Here is a 20138-nt window from a genome sequence, read left to right as displayed (position 1 = left end):
ACGATTATGAAAATGGAAAACGAATTGAAATTTAAATCAATCGTATATAAAACGATTATGAAAATGGAAAACGAATTGAAATTTAAATCAATCGTATATAAAACGATTATGAAAATGGAAAACGAATTGAAATTTAAATCAATCGTATATAAAAGGATTATGAAAATGGAAAACGAATTGAAATTTAAATCAATCGTATGTAAAAGGATTATGAAAATGGAAAATGAATTGAAATTTAAATCAATCGTATATAAAACGATCATGAAAATGGAAAACAAATTGAAATTTAAATCAATCGTATATAAAACAATTATGAAAATGGAAAACGAACTGAAATTTAAATCAATCGTATATAAAACGATCATGAAAATGGAAAACAAATTGAAATTTAAATCAATCGTATATAAAACGATTATGAAAATGGAAAACGAATTGAAATTTAAATCAATCGTATATAAAACGATTATGAAAATGGAAAACGAATTGAAATTTAAATCAATCGTATATAAAACGATCATGAAAATGGAAAACAAATTGAAATTTAAATTGATCGTATATAAAACGATTATGAAAATGGAAAACGAATTGAAATTTAAATCAATCGTACATAAAACGATCATGAAAATGGAAAACGAATTGAAATTTAAATCAATCGTATATAAAACGATTATGAAAATGGAAAACGATTTGAAATTTAAATCAATCGTATATAAAAGGATTATGAAAATGGAAAACGAATTGAAATTTAAATCAACCGTATATAAAATGATTATGAAAATGGAAAACGAATTGAAATTTAAATCAATTGTATATAAAACGATTATGAAAATGGAAAACGAATTGAAATTTAAATCAATTGTATATAAAACGATTATGAAAATGGAAAACGAATTGCAATTTTAATCAATCGTATATATAATACGATTATGAAAATGGAAAACAAATTGAAATTTAAATCAATTGTATATAAAACGATAATGAAAAAGGAAAACGAATTGAAATCGACTCTTCGTTGTTTTAGTTTTTATGCCCCCCTTTGAAGAAGAGGGGGTATATTGCTTTGCTCATGTCAGTCGGTCGGTCGGTCGGTTGGTCTGTCTGTCCACCAGGTGGTTGTCAGACGATAACTCAAGAACGCTTGGGCCTAGGATCATGAAACTTCATAGGTACATTGATCATGACTTGCAGATGACCCCTACTGATTTTGAGGTCACAAGGTCAAAGATCAAGGTCACGGTGACCCGAAATAGTAAAATGGTTTCCGGATGATAACTCAATAACGCATACGACTAGGATCATGAAACTTCATGGGTAGATTGATCATGACTCACAGATGACCCCTATTGATTTTGAGGTCACTAGGTCAAAGGTCAAGGTCACGGTGACCCAAAATAGTAAAATGGTTTCCGGATGATAACTCAAGAAATCATATGCCTAGGATCATGAAACTTCATGGGTAGATTGATCATGACTCGCAGATGACCCCTATTGATTTTGAGGTCACTAGGTCAAAGGTCAAGGTCACGGTGACCCGAAATAGTAAAATGATTTTCGGATGATAATTCAAGAACGCATATGCCTAGGATCATGAATCTTTATAGGTAGATTGATCATGACTCGCAGATGACCCCTATTGATTTTCAGGTCACTAGGTCAAAGGTCAAGGTCACGGTGACCCGAAATAGTAAAATGATTTTCGGATGATAACTCAAGAACGCATATGCCTAGGATCATGAAACTTCATACACTTCAACACCGTTATTTCGAAGTCGTCCGGACCGTTAAAAAAACTTCGGATTAACGATAGTTCGAAATAAACATTTGACATTAGACTTCTTTGATTCTGTAAAAAATGAAACGTGGAATTCACATGGTTCAGTTACACGCTTACTGAAAAGCGTAAACTAGTCAGATAGCAATAGATTTCCACTTGTAACAAACGGAGGAATAAAACAATTATTTTTCTTGTTTTTTTTTGTCTTATTACAGAACATATAAAATATAATGAATAGCACAAATTATCAGACACACATACATATTAATACATTTTCGGAAATTAATTAACATTTTTTAACTTATACGCAATGTCTCTCTGAGAACCGGCGTTCGCGCAGACGACAAAGGTGTAATTATCGGCTTTTGACGAGCCACGACAAAGGTGTGAAATTACGCTCAGTATTTTGCAGTTTTGACTTTGGATTAAAGATTGATAATAAGGTGTGAATTATAGTGTTGGGACCGACTGAATCACTTCGAATTAACGATTTCTTCGGTTTAACGATTAACAATGAAATGTTACATTAAACAAAGAAGAACCAAAATCCGGACCCGAAAAATACTTCGAAATAACAGTAACTTCGGATTATCGGTGTTTGAAATAACGGTGTTGAAGTGTAGGACTGTGATCATGACTCGCAGATGACCCCTATTGATTTTGAGGTCACAAGGTCAATGGTCAAGGTCACGGTGACCCGAAATAGAAAAATGATTTTCGGATGATAACTCAAGAACGCTTTTGCCCAGGATCATGACACTTCATAGGTACATTGATCGTGACTTGCAGTTGACCCCTATTGATTTTCAGGTCACTAGGTCAAAGGTCAAGGTCACAGTGACAAAAGTCGTATTCACACAATGGCTGCCAGTACAACGGACAGCCCATATGGGGGGCATGCATGTTTTACAAACAGCCCTTGTTTCTGTTTTCCTCCGTTCCGTGTTAAATTATGATAAGTGTACTGTAACCTTTAGTGCAGCCGTTATATTTTTAGTAAGTTTATATAGACACCGTTTGGGCCCGTGTCATTATAAAAAGTTACTTCCGCCGAAAAAAATCGGGAAAATGTTCTCTTTTAAACCGGGACGGGTTATGAATCTTTCGTAAACGTCGTGCGTGCCAAATATTTTACAATTTGTAACAAGACCCAAACCGTCGGGAATAGACATTGGGAAGAGTATACTATCAGATTTAATAGCGCATGTGTTGACAGATTCTGAAATATTCGTCTCAAAACACCGCTGCGATTCCGTGTCTCAAAAACTAATAACATCCTGATTTCCACTGGGTTGTCATTCATGTAGAGGATTTGGCAATTTGAGTATGCTCTGAGATTGAAAGACAGGAGTGTCGAAACTTGTTGAAACAAAATGACGACATCATCCATTTGTCAATATACAATTAATACTAATATTTACAAACAACCATTGTCACTGTGAATTTATAATGACTTAATTGGAATAAGAATTGCTGAGAATAATCAATATCCAAACATGAAGCGCTAATCTGATCCAGAAATGTATGAACGTTTTGATCAAATTGTAAAAATAACTAATTGACAAATAGTTTTGATGGAAAAAACTAATTGTTACAAAAAGCTTGCAGTGAAAACTAATTGACCCAAAATCTTATCTGTTGCCCTGATTGTGTAGAATCAAGGTGTTTTTATTTAATGCATTATGTCCCAATTTTTAGCTTTTCTTTCGAAATAAAACATGTTTTACATGCAAATTGTTAATTCAGAGATTTTCTGCTCTTTTGGATATCACTTTAATAAAATTGCTGTCATTGTGTGGCTTTTATTAAGCATAAAACCGAGTTATAAGGTAAAAATATAGGACATTGTGCTGATTTGATACAAAAGTGTTTAGGTAAAACTGTCCATTATGCAACACAATTCCTCAACTTTACATGAAATGTTCTCCTTTGTAAGGTCAAAATGTAAGACATCTTGTTTTCAAGTATTGAAATATAATATCTGCTTAACTTATATAAATATAGCTTTTCCAAGTGTTTTTTTAGAACATTTTGTAATTGTGTACAGGTAGTGTTACATGTGAAGCCTTTAAAATGCACTTGAGGTATATAAAAGCTGTCTGACCCTTAAGATAATACCGGTATCAATACAGACGCCACGCCACGCAAACCCTGGGAATGTGGGCCATGTCAAAAGAAAACTTTACAAAGTCTCATCGTTAAATGGCAGACAATCTCTCTTTCTTACTGTAAAATATTTGCACAAAATTATAGACATGACAAGGATGCAAGATGGAAAAAGTGTGTTCTTCCATCATCTGACATAAGATTTATTCGATTGATGCAGAGTATTGCCTCCCACTGGGAAGTATTAAATGTTTCCAATTAATTTAGGCAATTTCATTGGCTATCTTTAAATAACTGTCAACATCTGATGTTTGCGATATGGTGTTGTTGTTGGTTTTATTTAATTGTTGACGGAAAGATGCAAATGTTACTATTTTTAGATAAGATTATTTTAAAATAATGCTCTAAATTTTCTGTGATTGGCGAAAAACTGACATGAGAGAACAATAGAAGAATTTCAATGCATACACTTGGTTTCATGACTGTTATATGATGATTAATGATTTTGTTTATTCTGATCTCCAGGAAAATAGTTTGTAACATTTGGCAATGATTTTGCTTCTTCATGTCTGCTATTTAATGGAACTGAGTGATTTCCATTCTTTGTGATGTGACAATTTTCTGACAGATGTTTAGATTTAGAAAGTGTGATGGCAGGCTTTGCGTGTCGTTAAAGACATATCCTATAATACTGAAAGTTTATTTATGAAGAAACAACTCTTTTCAAAACTCCTTTGAACATGATTAAATATATATTTTTGTTCCACTTGCTTAATGTTTTGTTTTCAAAATAATCATAGCCAATGAACATGCACTTCATTTTAAAATGGACCTTTTCTACTTTCAGTTGCCATTTGAGACCGAGGTCTACTTTATACAGCACATCCTTATGATGATAATCCCATATTATCTCATGTCAGTTGGAGGTAAGAAAAATGTCAACTTTATACAGTACATCCTTATGATGATAATCCCCTATTATCTCATGTCAGTTGGAGGTAAGAATGAGGTCTACTTTATACAGCACATCCTTATGATGATAATCCCCTATTATCTCATGTCAGTTGGAGATAAGAATGAGGTCTACTTTATACAGCACATCCTTATGATGATAATCCCATATTATCTCATGTCAGTTGGAGGTAAGAAAAATGTCAACTTTATACAGTACATCCTTATGATGATAATCCCCTATTATCTCATGTCAGTTGGAGGTAAGAATGAGGTCTACTTTATACAGTACATCCTTATGATGATAATCCCCTATTATCTCATGTCAGTTAGAGGTAAGAATGAGGTCTACTTTATACAGTACATCCTTATGATGATAATCCCGTATTATCTAATGTCATAGCCTTGAAAAAATTCATCATACAAAAAACAAACAAATCGAATTAACTCTTATTAAAGAAAGTGTATATAAAGGGTATAAAAATATCAATGAGGAGTTTTTGCAACCATTATAACCCTACACTTTCTTAAATAAGAGTTATGTCCTTTGTTTTTTATATGATGTAGCTTCCTATGGCTATGTCTCAGACGCCATACAAGATTTCAATATGAAACTTTATGGGTGTATTGAAATCAGTGTGGAGAAGTGCAATGCTTTAGAACCATAACTCTTCTCTTTCTTAAATAAGAGTTATTCCCCTTTTTTATGATGGAACTTTTCAGGGCTATTTTTCAGATAGGATACAACATTTCAAAATGAAACTTCATGGGTTTGTAGATATCAATAAGGAGAATTGTGTTGCACAAGAACCATAACCCTACACTTTCTTAAATATGAGTTATTTGCCTGTGTTGTCTTTATATGATGAAGCTTTTCAAGGCTATATCTAAGATAAGATACAAGATTTCAACATGAAACTAAATATTTGTGTAGATATCGATGGGGAGAATTGTGATGCACAAGAACCATAACGCTACACTTTCTTAAATGAGAGTTATTTCCCTGTGTTGTTTTTATATATTGTAGCTTTTCAGGGCTATATCTAAGATTAGATACAAGATTTCAACATGAAACTTAATGGATGTATGATATCAATGGGGAGAAATGTGATGCACAAGAACCATAACCCTACACTTTCTTAAATAACAGTTATTGCCCTTTGTTGTTTTTGTATGATGTTACTTTTCAGGTCTATATCTCAGATAGGCTGCAAGATTTCAACATCAAACTTCATGGGTGTATGAGGAGAATTTGAATGCATAAATACAATAACCCATAATACATATAGGATCTGGCGCGAGTTGTCATATCATACCATATTTTATTAAACGAGTTCAGGAATTTTGTTAGTAAGCGAACCTTTGGCGAGCTAACTAAATAATTTCCTGGATGAGTTTAATAAAATATGGTATGATATGACAACGAGTGTCAGATCTTTTTTATCACATTCTTTTAAATGAGCAAAATAAATAAATATTTACGCAAACATAATGATAAATCCCGAATGTTGTTTACATTTCGTGACGTCATTTGACGTTGCAACGTCATTTCAGCAAAATAACAAAATGCAATTGGTCAAAAAACGAAAACTAAGCCAATGAAAACACTTTAAAATGTTGTATTACACATGTGTAATATAAAACAAGATGCGTTTGTGAAACACAATTTCCCCCTATATGATGTTTGACCTTGTAGGATGACCTTGACCTTGTAGGATGACCTTGACCTTGACCCTTCACCACTCAAAATGTGCAGCTCCATGAGATACACATGCATTTCAAATATAAAATTGCTAGCTTCAATATTGCAGAAGTGATATTACATGAGCAATTTTGACCCATATATTTGACCTTGAAGGATGACCTTGACCTTGACCTTTCACCACTAAAAATGTGCAGCTCCATGAGATACACATGCATGCCAAATATCAAGTTGCTATCTTCAATATTGCAAAAGTATTCAGAAAATTAGCGATTTGGGCCACATATATTTGACCTCTGACCTTGAAGGATGACCTTGACCTTGACCTTTCACCACTCTAAATGTGCAGCTCAATGAGATACACATGCATGCCAAATATCAAGTTGCTATCTTCAATATTGCAAAAGTACTCATAAAATGAGCGATTTTGGACACATATATTTGGCATCTGACCTTGAAGGATGACCTTGACCTTTCACCACTCAAAATGTGCAGCTCCATGAGATACACATGCATGCCAAATATCAAGTTGCTATCTTGAATATTGAAATACTGCAAAAGTGTACATTAGATGAGCGATTTTGACCCATATATTTGACCTTTGACCTTGAAGGATGACCTTGACCTTGACCTTTCACCACTCAAAATGTGCAGCTCCATGAGATACATATGCATGCCAAATATCAAGTTGCTATCTTCAATATTGCAAAAGTTATTGCAAATGTTAAAGTTGGCGCAAACCAACCAACCAACAGACCAACCAACCAACAGACCAACAGACAGGGCAAAAACAATATGTCCCCCACTACTATAGTGGGGGACATAAAAATATGTAATGGTTGTATAACATGGGAAACAGGGTATAGCATGTGATAAACTTAGTTATGTGTGTGTGTACTTTACGGTAATCAAGAGATTTGCACCCATCCATAAACAAAATTAAATTTGCAGGGATATCAATTTAAAGAATTTGCTTGTTCTTTTGAATGTATTCGCAAATATTTCAGCTAATAATTTCAAGCATTAAATTGTCAAGTCATCACATTATTATTTGTAGTCTGTTTCAGAAATACAAAAAACTAACTGAGTGATCAAGTTTCTTTTCATAATTTGTCTTCTGAACTTCCCCTAAAAAAATTCTCTTGTTAAAAATACTTGTTCAAAGGAGGAAGATATTGAGTAAAAAAACTCACTCTACTTTAGTTTGAAATCCTTTAAGATTTAAGATAAAGAACGGTGTTTAACGATGGAAATAGACCTCTTGAAAGGGATTATACTTATTGAAGGATGTGATTGTGTGCTCAACAATAGAGGAATTACTGATTTATCAACCTTATCTTAATAGCTCGGCTGTCGTTTTATTAATGGCCATTTAATATTGAGTAATTAACATATTGATAAAGTATCTGTTTTTGAAGTGCGACACCATTTTAGTTCAAAATGCTAATCTGTAATACTTCTCTCAAACATTTGCATTAGCTTAAACAAATAATGTTCCGTTCTATAATATGTTATATATATAATAAAATAAAGAAACAAGGGCTGTTTGTAAAACATGCATGCCCCCCATATGGGCTGTCAGTTGTAGTGGCAGCCATTGTGTGAATACGTTTTTTGTCACTGTGACCTTGACCTTTGACCTAGTGACCTGAAAATCAATAGGGGTCATCTGCAGGTCATGATAAATGTACCTATGAAGTTTCATGATCCTAGGCCGAAGTATTCTTGAGTTATCACCCGGAAACCATTTTACTGTTTCAAGTCACTGTGACCTTGACCTTTGACCTAGTGACCTGAAAATCAATAGCGGTCATCTGCCAGTCATGATCAATGTACCTATGAAGTTTCATGATCCTAGGCAGGTTTTTTTTTTTGCCCGATTTTATAGCCGAAATTCGGCTATATTCCCAATTGCAAAAAGTAAACTTTTTGCACTTTTTGCATAAACAAATTTTCAAAGTATAAAAAGGGCACATATTTCTGTCAAAATGCACGCCAGAGTTATCTTACTTTGCCTGCCCAGTCCCCTCATGATAGTAAGTGTACCATGTTTCAATGCAATAGCTTTGATACTTTATGAGAAAAGTGGACCTAAACACAAAACTTAACCGGAAGCTGACGCCAAGGTGATGACAATAGCTCATAACTTTTTTTTCAAATGACCTTGACCTTTGACCTAGTGACCTGAAAATCAATAGGGGTCATCTGCGAGTCATGATCAATGTACCTATTAAGTTTCATGATCCTAGGCATAAACGTTCTTGAGTTATCATCCAGATACCAATTTTACTATTTCGGGTCACCATGACCTTGACTTTTGACATAGTGACCTGAAAATCAATATGGGTCATCTGCGAGTCATGATCAATGTACCTATGAAGTTTCATTATCCTCGGCCTAAGCGTTCTTGAGTTATCATCCAGAAACCATCTGGTGGACGGACGGACGGACCGACAGACCGACGGACCAACATGTGCAAAACAATATACCCCCTCTTCTTTGAAGGCGGGCATAATAATATTTAATAGGAAACTATATCATATGTACTGTAATTTATCTTTTTATTGCATTATTATCCGCCTGGTTTATACATCTACGTACTTTACTGCTCATATTGAAAATGACTATCCGTTCTATATGTGTTCTATATATGTTCTATATGTGTTGACGCTACCTGAAATATGTTTTCTTTCTAAATTGTTGATATATATAATCAAGTAAGAATATGTAATAAGAACCATTCCATATGTAATGTAATCCATCAGTTTTATATAATAATGCACGCCTCGTCTATATACATGTATGTACTTTTTTGCTCATGTATTAATGTCAAACATGAATTGAGTTGAAATAAAAGGTTTTTGACTTGACTTTGACTTTAGACAAGGAAACAACTCTATGAGCTTAGTATGAATCAATTAGGTTGTCTGTACTGTAGGGCTCCAAATTGGCGGAAACTTTAGCTGGCACAACTTTATCAGTGGCTTTTCCATCAACTTGCAAAAAGGCAAAGCCAGCGATTTTCCTCCTTCTTTATAAAGTACCGGTAAACGGCACTTTCCCAATTACGAAAAAAATACAAATTTCCCCCCCCCCCCCCCCCCCCCCCCCCCAAAAAAAAAAAATTTTTTTTTTTTTTTTTTTTTTAAGCAACATGAAGTTAGTTTCCCTTTGCAGCTCTATAGCTTAAACCTAGGTTTATATAATATTGACAGCTTGAAAACACTTGGTTATCAATTTTAAAGTATATGGGAGCAAAATATCAAATACACCAATTTCCCAATTTGAGGTTTTCACGACTCGATTTTTCCCAATTTTGAGGTTTTCACGACTCGATTTTTCCCAATTGGACCGGTACAGGTACTTTTCCCAATTGGACTAGGAAAATCGCTGAAAGCATACAGGAAAAATAATGTTCTTTTCAAATTAAGCCTAATGACATTACCATTCTGGTTCAGTTGCATTTCAGATGTTCTTGTGCATTTGAATGAACAGCTTTAGCAAATGAGAATAGAGTGGATATGCATTAAATTCTGTCAAAACACATGTGAGGCTTTTATAACTAAATTGTTCAAATTTGAACTGGTAGAATTTTGCAAGCTTTGAAAATTCTAACTCGCATTTTATACATTTAACTTACGTTTTGCAAGCACGTCAGTCTCATTCAAGCCCTGGTTATACAAAAAATTGTATTTCCTATTTGAAATCGTGCAAAGGATTCAGGAAAACAGAGTGCACCTTTGACCTTTTCCTGTGACCTTGACCCTTGATGTAGGGGGATGTTTGTAAGGGTGTAAGGGTGCATGCCCCTTATTCAATGACTGTTCTCATTGAACCTGCTTCAGAGTAAAGAGTTACATATACATTTATGAAATATGAACATTATAAAACCCTAATACAACATGTCTGAAGCTGATATAAACATATTGCTATTAACCATATTGATTACAAAAGTAGAATTTAGGAGGAGACCTATCATCAATAGGATTTTATTTGACACACCTTTGATTTTTATAAGACTTCTAACAGTTAGAAAGATGCAATTTTAACAAAGTGTTATAACAAAAAACTTCTGCTGCTAAGTAGTATTCACTGCTTCATTTACCCAGGTTTCTGTCCCCTTTGCAGGCATTTACATTTAGCATGCAGCAACTAACTGGCTTACATTAAGGTATTTTGTATCAGTCACTGACCCAGATTTCTCTCCCTCTTGCAGGCGTGTACACCCCCGAGAAGCTGCGAGACATGAGCTGGGGGATACTGTCTCTGGGCTGGCTCTACTTCTTCCATTTCGTGCCCCTAAACTACCTCGCTGTGGTATGTATTGATACAGTGACCTCTGTGCCAAGTTGGACTTGTTCTGTTTGGTTTGCACTGTCTTGATATTTGCACCTGTAACTATTATAGACAAGATACATTTGAGCCTCATCTTTGAACATACTGGGCGTTATGCATGTGCAAAAAGTGTCATCCCAGATTAGCCTGTGCAGTCTGCAAAGGCTAATCAGGAATGACACTTTCCACTTTTTACTTATTTTTGTATACAAGAAGTCTCTTCAAAACAGAAATCAAGTTTAGGCGGAAAGTGTTGTCCCTGATAAGCCTGTGCGGACTGCACAGCCTAATCTGAGATGATATTTTAAGCACATACATTAAGCTCAGTTTTGTAAGAACAAGGCTCATTTATTATACCACCTCACGGATTGAAATATATTGAAGAAACCCTGTAGCTCTGTCTGTGACAGTCAACAAAAAGTTTGCGAAAAAGTGCTTGAATTGGAACTTGAATATGGCATCACCATGAAATGTAGAATGTTCTAGAGGCCTTTATCCCAAGCTTTCCATGCATGCCTGATTTATGTGTCTTGAAAAATAGCTGATTAAACAGTGCCATGTTTGTTGACAAATGTCCTATTTCAATTGGTATGTGAAAAAATGTTTTGGTGTGTGAGTGTGACATTTATGAACAATCCATTGTATGAGCACAGCTGGCTACAATCCATGCACTAAAGCCTAATGCATGCTTGCTTTTTATGTGGTCTTATGGAGTCTTAGACAAATTCATTTTATATTGCTGACAATTACCAATTAAAAGCTTAATAATGAAAAATAGTTGAGAAGCGCTCTTTGGAACAAGGCTTTATGCACTTGGGTAAAGAATCATCCCAGATTTGCTTGTGCAGTTCCACAGAGTTATCAGGGGCAATACTTTCCACTTATATAGTATTTTTGGTTTTAAAGAAGTCTCTTCTAACCAAATATCTAGACTAGGTGGAAAGTGTGGTCCCTGATAAGCCTGTGGGGACTGCACAGGCTAATCTGGTACAACACTTAACACACATGCATTAAGCCCCATTTTCCCAGAGCAAGGCTCAGTTATGTATTACTATTTCAGATATCCCAGGTGAATCTAAACAACATGCTGTGTCCCGCTGTATCTGACCCGTTCTACGGTCGACTGTATCGAATCTGCGCCATGGGTCACCAGGTGATCCTGCTGCCGGTGATAGGAAAGTTCATAGTTGCTTCCTCGTACTACTTCAACATTTCCCGAACTAAAGACATCAAAGAAGTTCCCGTTTTTGTTGATCAGAGTCAACCAGTGGATTGGTCTGGGAAGATTGACAAGAACTGTGACTGTTCCAGTGGTCACTGCTCAGGTGAGAAGGGAAATGATCGATTGAATTCTCAGATTATGGAAACCAACAGGGAGGAGTTTTCTAAGCACAAAGAAAATCCGGAAGCGAAAAACAAAAGTGCTGATTTTGGAGTCATACGGCGGAATGGTATGAGGAATAATGACGCTGACACAACAAAGTTGGACGCGGATGATAATCTGACCTATTTTTCCCAGGACTGCGGGGATGCTGTGGGTACCCCACACACAAATGGTCACAGCAAGCAAATTTAGACACTGTGTCAGTACTTTTCTTGAAAGCTGGGGTCTTTTTTAGATTCAAAATTTAAGAAAGTCCACACTAGACTGTGTTTTAAATATTTGAGTTATTATTGATTATTTTGTTACATGTGTTTCTTTTTCTATTTCTATTATTGACATCAATTGTTTATAGCATAAATGAATTGTTATTAGTACCTTAAAGCAGTTGTTTTGTTTAACAGAAATTTTTAGGTCAAATGAATATTTGTGTAATTTATTTAATTAGTACTAGAAATTGAAGGTGAATTAATATTTATAGTTAATACTGTTGATTTTGACAGTCATAACTATTAATTTAATTAGAAGATTATTTGATATAAATTGATATAACTAGGGTTAAGACAATAATTATAATGATATTATGAGCAAAGTTTTGGCAACATAGAGATACTGTTTTTCATTAACTGAAAGGATACGTGAAAGTATATTTCTGCAAGAAATAAAGTGGGGTGGCGGTAGTTAAGGGTACCAAGAAACACTTTTTTAGTATAGCAACACAAAGTATTGTTACAATCCATTTTTGTTAACAGTGCAATAATTGGTAACTAAGATGCGATTGACTAGTCAGTATTATTTTTTTTACATGACCACCTTATTTGTATTGTATGGGTAACACTTTAAAGCAATAATGACCTATCGGCATTCTTTGCCCATATGCTGATTTCGCTTTCTTGCTTTAAGGGACAAATTTCTTTAGAAAAAAGGCAACTCCTTTGTCATTGGGCGAAAGCTCCAGTCCATTGAAAATACTTCAATGCATATTAAAAGGGCATCATTTTCAATGAAAAAAAACTATGCTGTACACTTTTGTGTCTGTAATAAAAAAATGTTATTATATTAATGTTTGAAAAGACCAGGGGGTTGTTTCATCAAAGATCGTACGACAATCTTAATTTACGACTAAAATTTGAAAATGAAAATATACATGGTGTTTATAAATATCCACGCAAAACATATTCCGACGGTAAGACACTGATGAAATGAATAAAATTACTGGATATTAGTCATAATATGCCTTGGTGTTTTGCAATAATGTTTCTTCAAAATATGTATCTTATTCTAAATTTGTCGTTCAATGTTTGTTGAAACGGTCCTCTGGTGTGAATATCGAATACAATGGATGCTCAACAAATGAGGGTGGGTGCTGTTGATATATGCCAGAGGATCTTGTATCACTGGCTGTCATGTGTGCAGACATTATACGAATGTTAACAACCAAATAAATAAAGCAAAATGTAATATTTGTTTTCAAAATACCGTGGACTGGGGCTCAGCTTATGCTGATTGTAGTTGCTTTAGTATTGTAAGCATAGCTTATAAAATGTGTACATTTTGTTAGTTAAACTAGTCTTAACTTTTGAGATTTAGCTGTGTGTGTGTTCAAATGATATATATTACTTCTGAACATTAAGTTATTTTTATGCCCCCCTTCGAAGAAAAGGGGGTATATTGTTTTGCTCATGTCGGTATGTCGGTCTGTCAGTCGGTCCGTCCACCAGGTGGTTGTCAGACGATAACTCAAGAACGCTTGGGCCTAGGATCATGATACTTTAAAGGTACATTGATCATGACTCGCAGATGACCCCTATTGATTTTGAGGTCACTAGGTCAAAGGTGAAGGTCACGGTGACCCGAAATAGTAAAATGGTTTTTGAATGATAACTCAAGAACGCATACGCCTAGGATCATGAAACTTCATGGGTAGATTGATCATGACTCGCAGATGACCCCTATTGATTTTGAGGTCACTAGGTCAAAGGTGAAGGTCACGGTGACCCGAAATAGTAAAATGGTTTCCGGATGATAACTCAAGAATGCATACACCTAGGATCATGAAACTTCATGGGTAGATTGATCATGATTCGCAGATGACCCCTATTGATTTTAAGGTCACTAGGTCAAAGGTCAAGGTCACAGTGACCCGAAATAGTAAAATGGTTTTCGGATGATAACTCAAGAATGCATATGCCAAGGATCATGACACTTCACAGGTAGATTGATCATGACTCGCAGATGACCCCTATTGATTTTGAGGTCACAAGGTCAAAGGTCAAGGTCACGGTGACCCGAAATAGTAAAATGATTTTCGGATGATAACTCAAGAATGCTTTTGCCTAGGATCATGACACTTCATAGGTACATTGATCGTGACTGGCAGATGACGCCTATTGATTTTCAGGTCACTAGGTCAAAGCTCAAGGTCACAGTGACAAAAAACGTATTCACGCAATGGCTGCCACTACAACTGACAGCCCATATGGGGGGCATGCATGTTTTACAAACAGCCCTTGTTTATATAGAATTTGTAGATTTTTAACGATTGGAGAAATCTTCTTAATGGAATAATTTGTATGTCAACATTTTTTATCGATGTTGATAATTTAAAAATTAACCTTATTATTTCACTAAGTAATATTAATTTTGTCCTATTGTTTATAATATAGAGAATACTATGTTAGTGTGATTGTGTACTTAAATTTATCCCACGAGTGAAGAAAGGTTTACATAGCGAGGCTTGCCGAGCCTTGTAAGCGTTTCTGACACGAGTGGGATAAATTTAAGTACACAATCACACTAACATAGTATTCTATTTATCCTACAATATTGTTTTATTTTATTTATTCCTAAAATAAAAGCAAAAGCACATGAAATTAACCGAATCTTACATTGCGTAGTAATATTTATTGTGATCTTTCCTGTTTACCGAAATCGAAGTAGTCCTTAAGAATTCCACGCAAAAGAAAAGTAACGAGACAAAATATCGCTTTACGCCTCGATTCAAATTTAATCAGTGTTCCAAATGTAACACACTCAAGTAGAACACAGACGGTTGTGTTAAAACTACAATTCTTGTTTCACCACTGTAAAAAAACAAAAAACAAAAATGACTCCCGCCATTTTGAAATTTACAAAATGTGTAGACACATACCGTGGCTACGTGAAGCATGATTCAGCATTTATTCCCGCCGATATTGTTAATTTTAGTCTTTAAACAACTCTTCTTTTTACACACTTTATATTTATTTACACTTCAACACCGTTATTTCGAAGTCGTCGGCACCGTTAAAAAAACTTCGGATTAACGATTATTCGAAATAAACATTTGACAGACGACTTCTTTGATCCTGAAAAAATACAACATTGTGGAATTCGCATGGTTGGGTCACACTGTACTTTTAATTATTGTTTTACTTAAAAACGTAAACTAGTCAGATAGCAATTGATTTCTACTTGTAACAAACGGAGGAATAAAACGATTCTTTTTCTTCTTTTTATTTTTCTCTAATTACAGAACATATAAAATATAATGCATAGCGCATTATACATGTTAATACATATGAATACATTTTCGGAAATGAATTCACTTTTTTTTAAATAAGGCGCGATGTCTTTCTGAACACCGGCGTTAGCAGCACTAAACTGGACGCGTGTAACATATTTCTCCAATTTGTCAAGGAAATTGATGAACTGGCTTCCGCCCGTGTTTTGCTCGCAGAACTGCCTTACGTCGTTGATGCATGTGATCACACGTTGATTAGATATCATGTTCTTTCATGTGTTGTCGGCCTCGTCGTCGGCTTTTGACGACATTATAAAATTAACATGCTACGCGCAGGCGACAAAGGTGTAATTATCGGCTTTGACGCACAACGCGCAGACGACATAGGTGTGAAATTACGCTCAGTGTTTTGCAGTTTTGCAGTTTTGACTTCGGATTAAAGATTGATAATAAGGTGCGAATTATAGTGTTTGGACCGACATAAACACTTCGAATTAACGATTTCTTCGGTTTAACGAAGTTCGGATTAACAATGAAATTTTACATTGAACAAAGCAGAACTACAATCGGGACCCGAAAAATACTTCGAAATAACGGTGACTTCGGATTATCGGTGTTCGAAATAACGGTGTTGAAGTGTACATAAAATTATTGTTCTACTCACCGAAGTTGTATAATAACCATGTCCATGTTTATTTTCTTAATTTTTAATTTGCTTCCATGACGAGTTAAAATTCTAGACAAATTTCTTCATCGCCATCCATCTTTTCCATTTTAAAGCACTGGATGTAAGCAGGCAATTCTTTGTGGATAGACATTCTTTGATCCACTGACAAAGGAACGACTAAACCATCAAAGAAATTACCATTTTAATTCGACATCGATTTCCTTCGAAAACTTAAAGAACAATTCACTGACACTTTTCTTAAATTTAATCCATCAATTGTTCAACAAAACATCGCGTTATTCGAGTACATTCGACATTTTAACAAAATCGAAAATGCAGTCTCACCAGTTTCATTCCAGTTTTAATATCCAAACACTGTGTTTTTCACATTCATAATATTATAGTAATCCATCGTAAACACACACGCACTCGTAAACTCTCGTTAAACGACTGCGTACCCAATGACGTAAATGACGCAATCAGGGGTGAAAGGCCAAAAAAACTAGTCCCTGCGTAATGTTCTAAAAATAAGTGTGAATGAAACCTGATCTAAAAAAAACTGCGGAGAAAACCTTATCTTTTCTTTATGAGTCGTATTTGTTCTATAAAATCATTTAGCTGTAGGATAGAAGTATTTTAAATGGAGCATTGAAGGGCTGTTAGTTGTCGAAATGTTCAAGGGATATTAATAAAATTTGATAATTATTATTCTATTGAATATTCTTTTGCTTGTTTTAATATGAAGTTGAAAATCAAATATTTATTAAAAGTTTTAAATTAATTTTATTTTGGTAACTTTACCAAAATCATAACATGTCTAAATGAACCAATAAATATAATATGTTATGCATATTATTTTGGCAGAATTTTGTCAGCAGTCTTCATCTTATGTTTACAAAACACATTGTCTGTACCTATATCATAATATGGTATCTCTATTGATGAAAACACATGTGCTTGCAAGTTAATGTATTAATTGTCCCGTACCGGTTTCACCAAAGGGGACTTATGGTTTGTACTATGTGTGTCTGTCTGTCTGTCACACTTTTTTGGATCCTGCGATAACTTAAGAAGTTCTTCTTATTTTTTCATGAACCTTGAAACATGGATAGAGGGCAATATGGACATTATGCACGTCATTTCATTTTGTTCCTACGTCAAAAATTCTGGTTGCTATGGCAACATAAAAATAAATAAAAAATCTGACAATGGTGGAGCCGGTAGGGAACATATATTGCTTGGCAAGAGTCTTGTTTTGTCAGCTTTGATTTTAATTGCATGTATCTTTTTCTAGACTGATTAAGAAAAATATGTGAAATAAAAACAATATTTTAAATTCACTTAAAACTGCTAAGTTTAACCATGTTAGAAACTTTCACATTTTACGATAACCATTAATGGAGGATTTAGAAAAAAACACTGATTCAAGTCCAGTTGAAATTTTTATGTGACAAATAGGGATTAAAAATCATATAAGGGGTTACAGATTTGTTTGTGAAGATCTTTTCTTCTGTCTTAAGTAGTCGTGTACAACATAAGCTGATCCTTGTTTCGGGTAGAAAAGCGAACTTTTGCAGTTTTTCATATACATGTATATGTTATATTTCTTCATGTCTTCATGAAGTATTTAAATAAATATATATAACACCTTTACTGATACCATTGAAGTGCAATCCATAACTTGTTGCCCTAAATTGGTATGTACAAGGCTGTAAAATGGTATGTTCTCGAAGGTTTTATTTCGTCTTTTGTATATGTGCATATATATGTCAACAGATTTGGAAGAAATCAGTATTGTGTTTATGAATGGGTACATTAGCACATTTATGATTTTATTTTTTGCATTTGTAAAATTGTTGTGTGCAATATTGTTGGTGTCTTTGTAATTTTGTTGCTGAGTGTATAATTTGCATAATTTGTCTATTAACCCTTTCAGTGCTGGAACCGAATTTTGAAGGCCTTTGCAAACAGTTTGGATCCAGATGAGACGCCACAGAACGTGGCGTCTCATCAGGATCCAAACTGTTTGCTATTCTGATAGTGTTCTTTGAAAAAAATCGAAGAAAATGCTAATTTTAGAAATTCAGCAGAAGACATTTTAGCAGACGACAAATTTCCCAGCATGCAAAGGGTTAAGCTATTTGTGATTTATCCAGATCCACCTTGTATATGATTTAATTGTACATTTATTCCAAGTACCAAGATACCAAGAGAGGTACATTATTGAAACATTGCATGCATTATTTAAACTGAAGATTTCAACGCATCATTGTATTATAGTATAACAGTTATGTCTGCTTAACATGTATTTTACAGAGATAATAGTTTCATGCTCCATTTTTTATTGTTTAAAATCAAATCCCAAAAGGAAAACTAAAAGAACATTGTGATTGGCAATAATCAAAATATTTAAGGTTTAAAAAAAAATTACAAAAATACTCATTGTCTGATTTTTGTCTTTTTTCAAAGTTTTTGACTTTGTATTCCATATTTAGGTACAGTCTCTTTGTTATATGATTAACTGTTATGTGCATAATTGGTTTTTAAATTATTATTTTTTTATTTTTAAAAGTGGTTTACAAATGTTTAAAATAAGGGATCAAATTATGCCAACAACATTCCTTCTTTTCCAGTTCTCCTATTTTAATTTACCTGCCTATATATACCCTTTCAAAAATTAAACACATTTGATTTAAATTCATTACACAAATATTTGTCTCTTATAGTACAACTGTTTTAATTTTGGACATCATAATCTTTCTGCTTTTGTTATTTTTAACTGACAATATTGATTATTAAATAAATAATTGCCTATGCACTAAAAAATTCTAAAAATTGCAGCACAAATATTCTGATTACGCCGGTACCGATATCATCATTTGTTCCTCTCACAATCATGTTTATGAGCAGAACTTTTCTGCAGCTGTTATTTCCCTTTGAGTGATTCAAATAATTTGTTATAGATTATGTGTTACATATATTTATGTTTATTATGTAACTTATAATAGCTAATCTTAAATTTTATAATAGAATATTTCCACTGTAAAATACAATTGGGTTTTTTCAATAAATAGGTTTTTTTTCCATAATAAAATACAAGCTACACGTATTGGATAGAAATTTTGCTTTGAAATGCGTAAAATCCGTACCGTATTGAATCAGGATGCAGGATCACGTGACTTTGTGGGGCTCCCAATCATCAAAAATAACTTTTTTAAACAAATTTTCTTAAAAATTTCAACTAGTGCATAAAAGACAGATTTGTACGCTGCTTATGGCAATGTGAATTACATAAGAATTACTTTATTTAATAAGCATTTGTTTATGTTAAAAATTCTGTGTGTACTGCATTCATTTATACGGTTATGTTTCACGCAATGTGAAATTTTGTCACCGATTTCAGATGTATTCAAGGATTCATTCTTATACCTTAAGATATCGACACAAACTGCAAGAAAAACTGTCTTTTATACACTTAAGAGTTTTGCAAATGAATTTCAATAACTTGAGATATTTGCAAAAATGAAGTTCTTAACGTTGGGTTTACATTCTGTCCAGCCCGTGTGTAACCCCTGAAAACCTCATTGATTCTGCACCCTGTAAATGGCTTAGTTCGCAAACTACTTTTATGTGTTGTTATCGTTAACCCTTTCAGTGCGGGAACCGAATTTTAAAGGCCTTTGCAAACAGTTTGGATCCAGATGAGACGCCACAGAACGT

At 34.1% G+C, this 20138-nt stretch overlaps 1 protein-coding gene across 4 annotated transcripts in view; it reads left to right on the top strand.

Annotated features, from left to right (window-relative positions):
- The window catches only part of LOC127833649 (transmembrane protein 164-like), a 64746-nt gene extending 51036 nt beyond the window's left edge, over positions 1-13710 (top strand). For 3 of the 4 annotated variants that reach the window (XM_052359039.1, XM_052359040.1, XM_052359041.1), the window contains exons 4-6: positions 4728-4806; positions 10750-10850; positions 11929-13710. In XM_052359039.1, coding sequence (XP_052214999.1) covers positions 4728-4806; positions 10750-10850; positions 11929-12444 — 696 coding nt within the window. In that variant the 3' untranslated portion in view covers positions 12445-13710. The remainder of the gene's footprint in view (positions 1-4727; positions 4807-10749; positions 10851-11928) is intronic. The other variant, XM_052359042.1, reaches the window with a different exon arrangement.
- Positions 13711-20138: the final 6428 nt, after the last annotated feature.

The sequence above is a fragment of the Dreissena polymorpha genome, chromosome 6, assembly GCF_020536995.1.
Source record: "Dreissena polymorpha isolate Duluth1 chromosome 6, UMN_Dpol_1.0, whole genome shotgun sequence".
Taxonomy (NCBI): domain Eukaryota; kingdom Metazoa; phylum Mollusca; class Bivalvia; order Myida; family Dreissenidae; genus Dreissena; species Dreissena polymorpha.
Note: the sequence above shows the minus strand (reverse complement) of the source record. Positions and strands in the feature narration are given on the sequence as shown.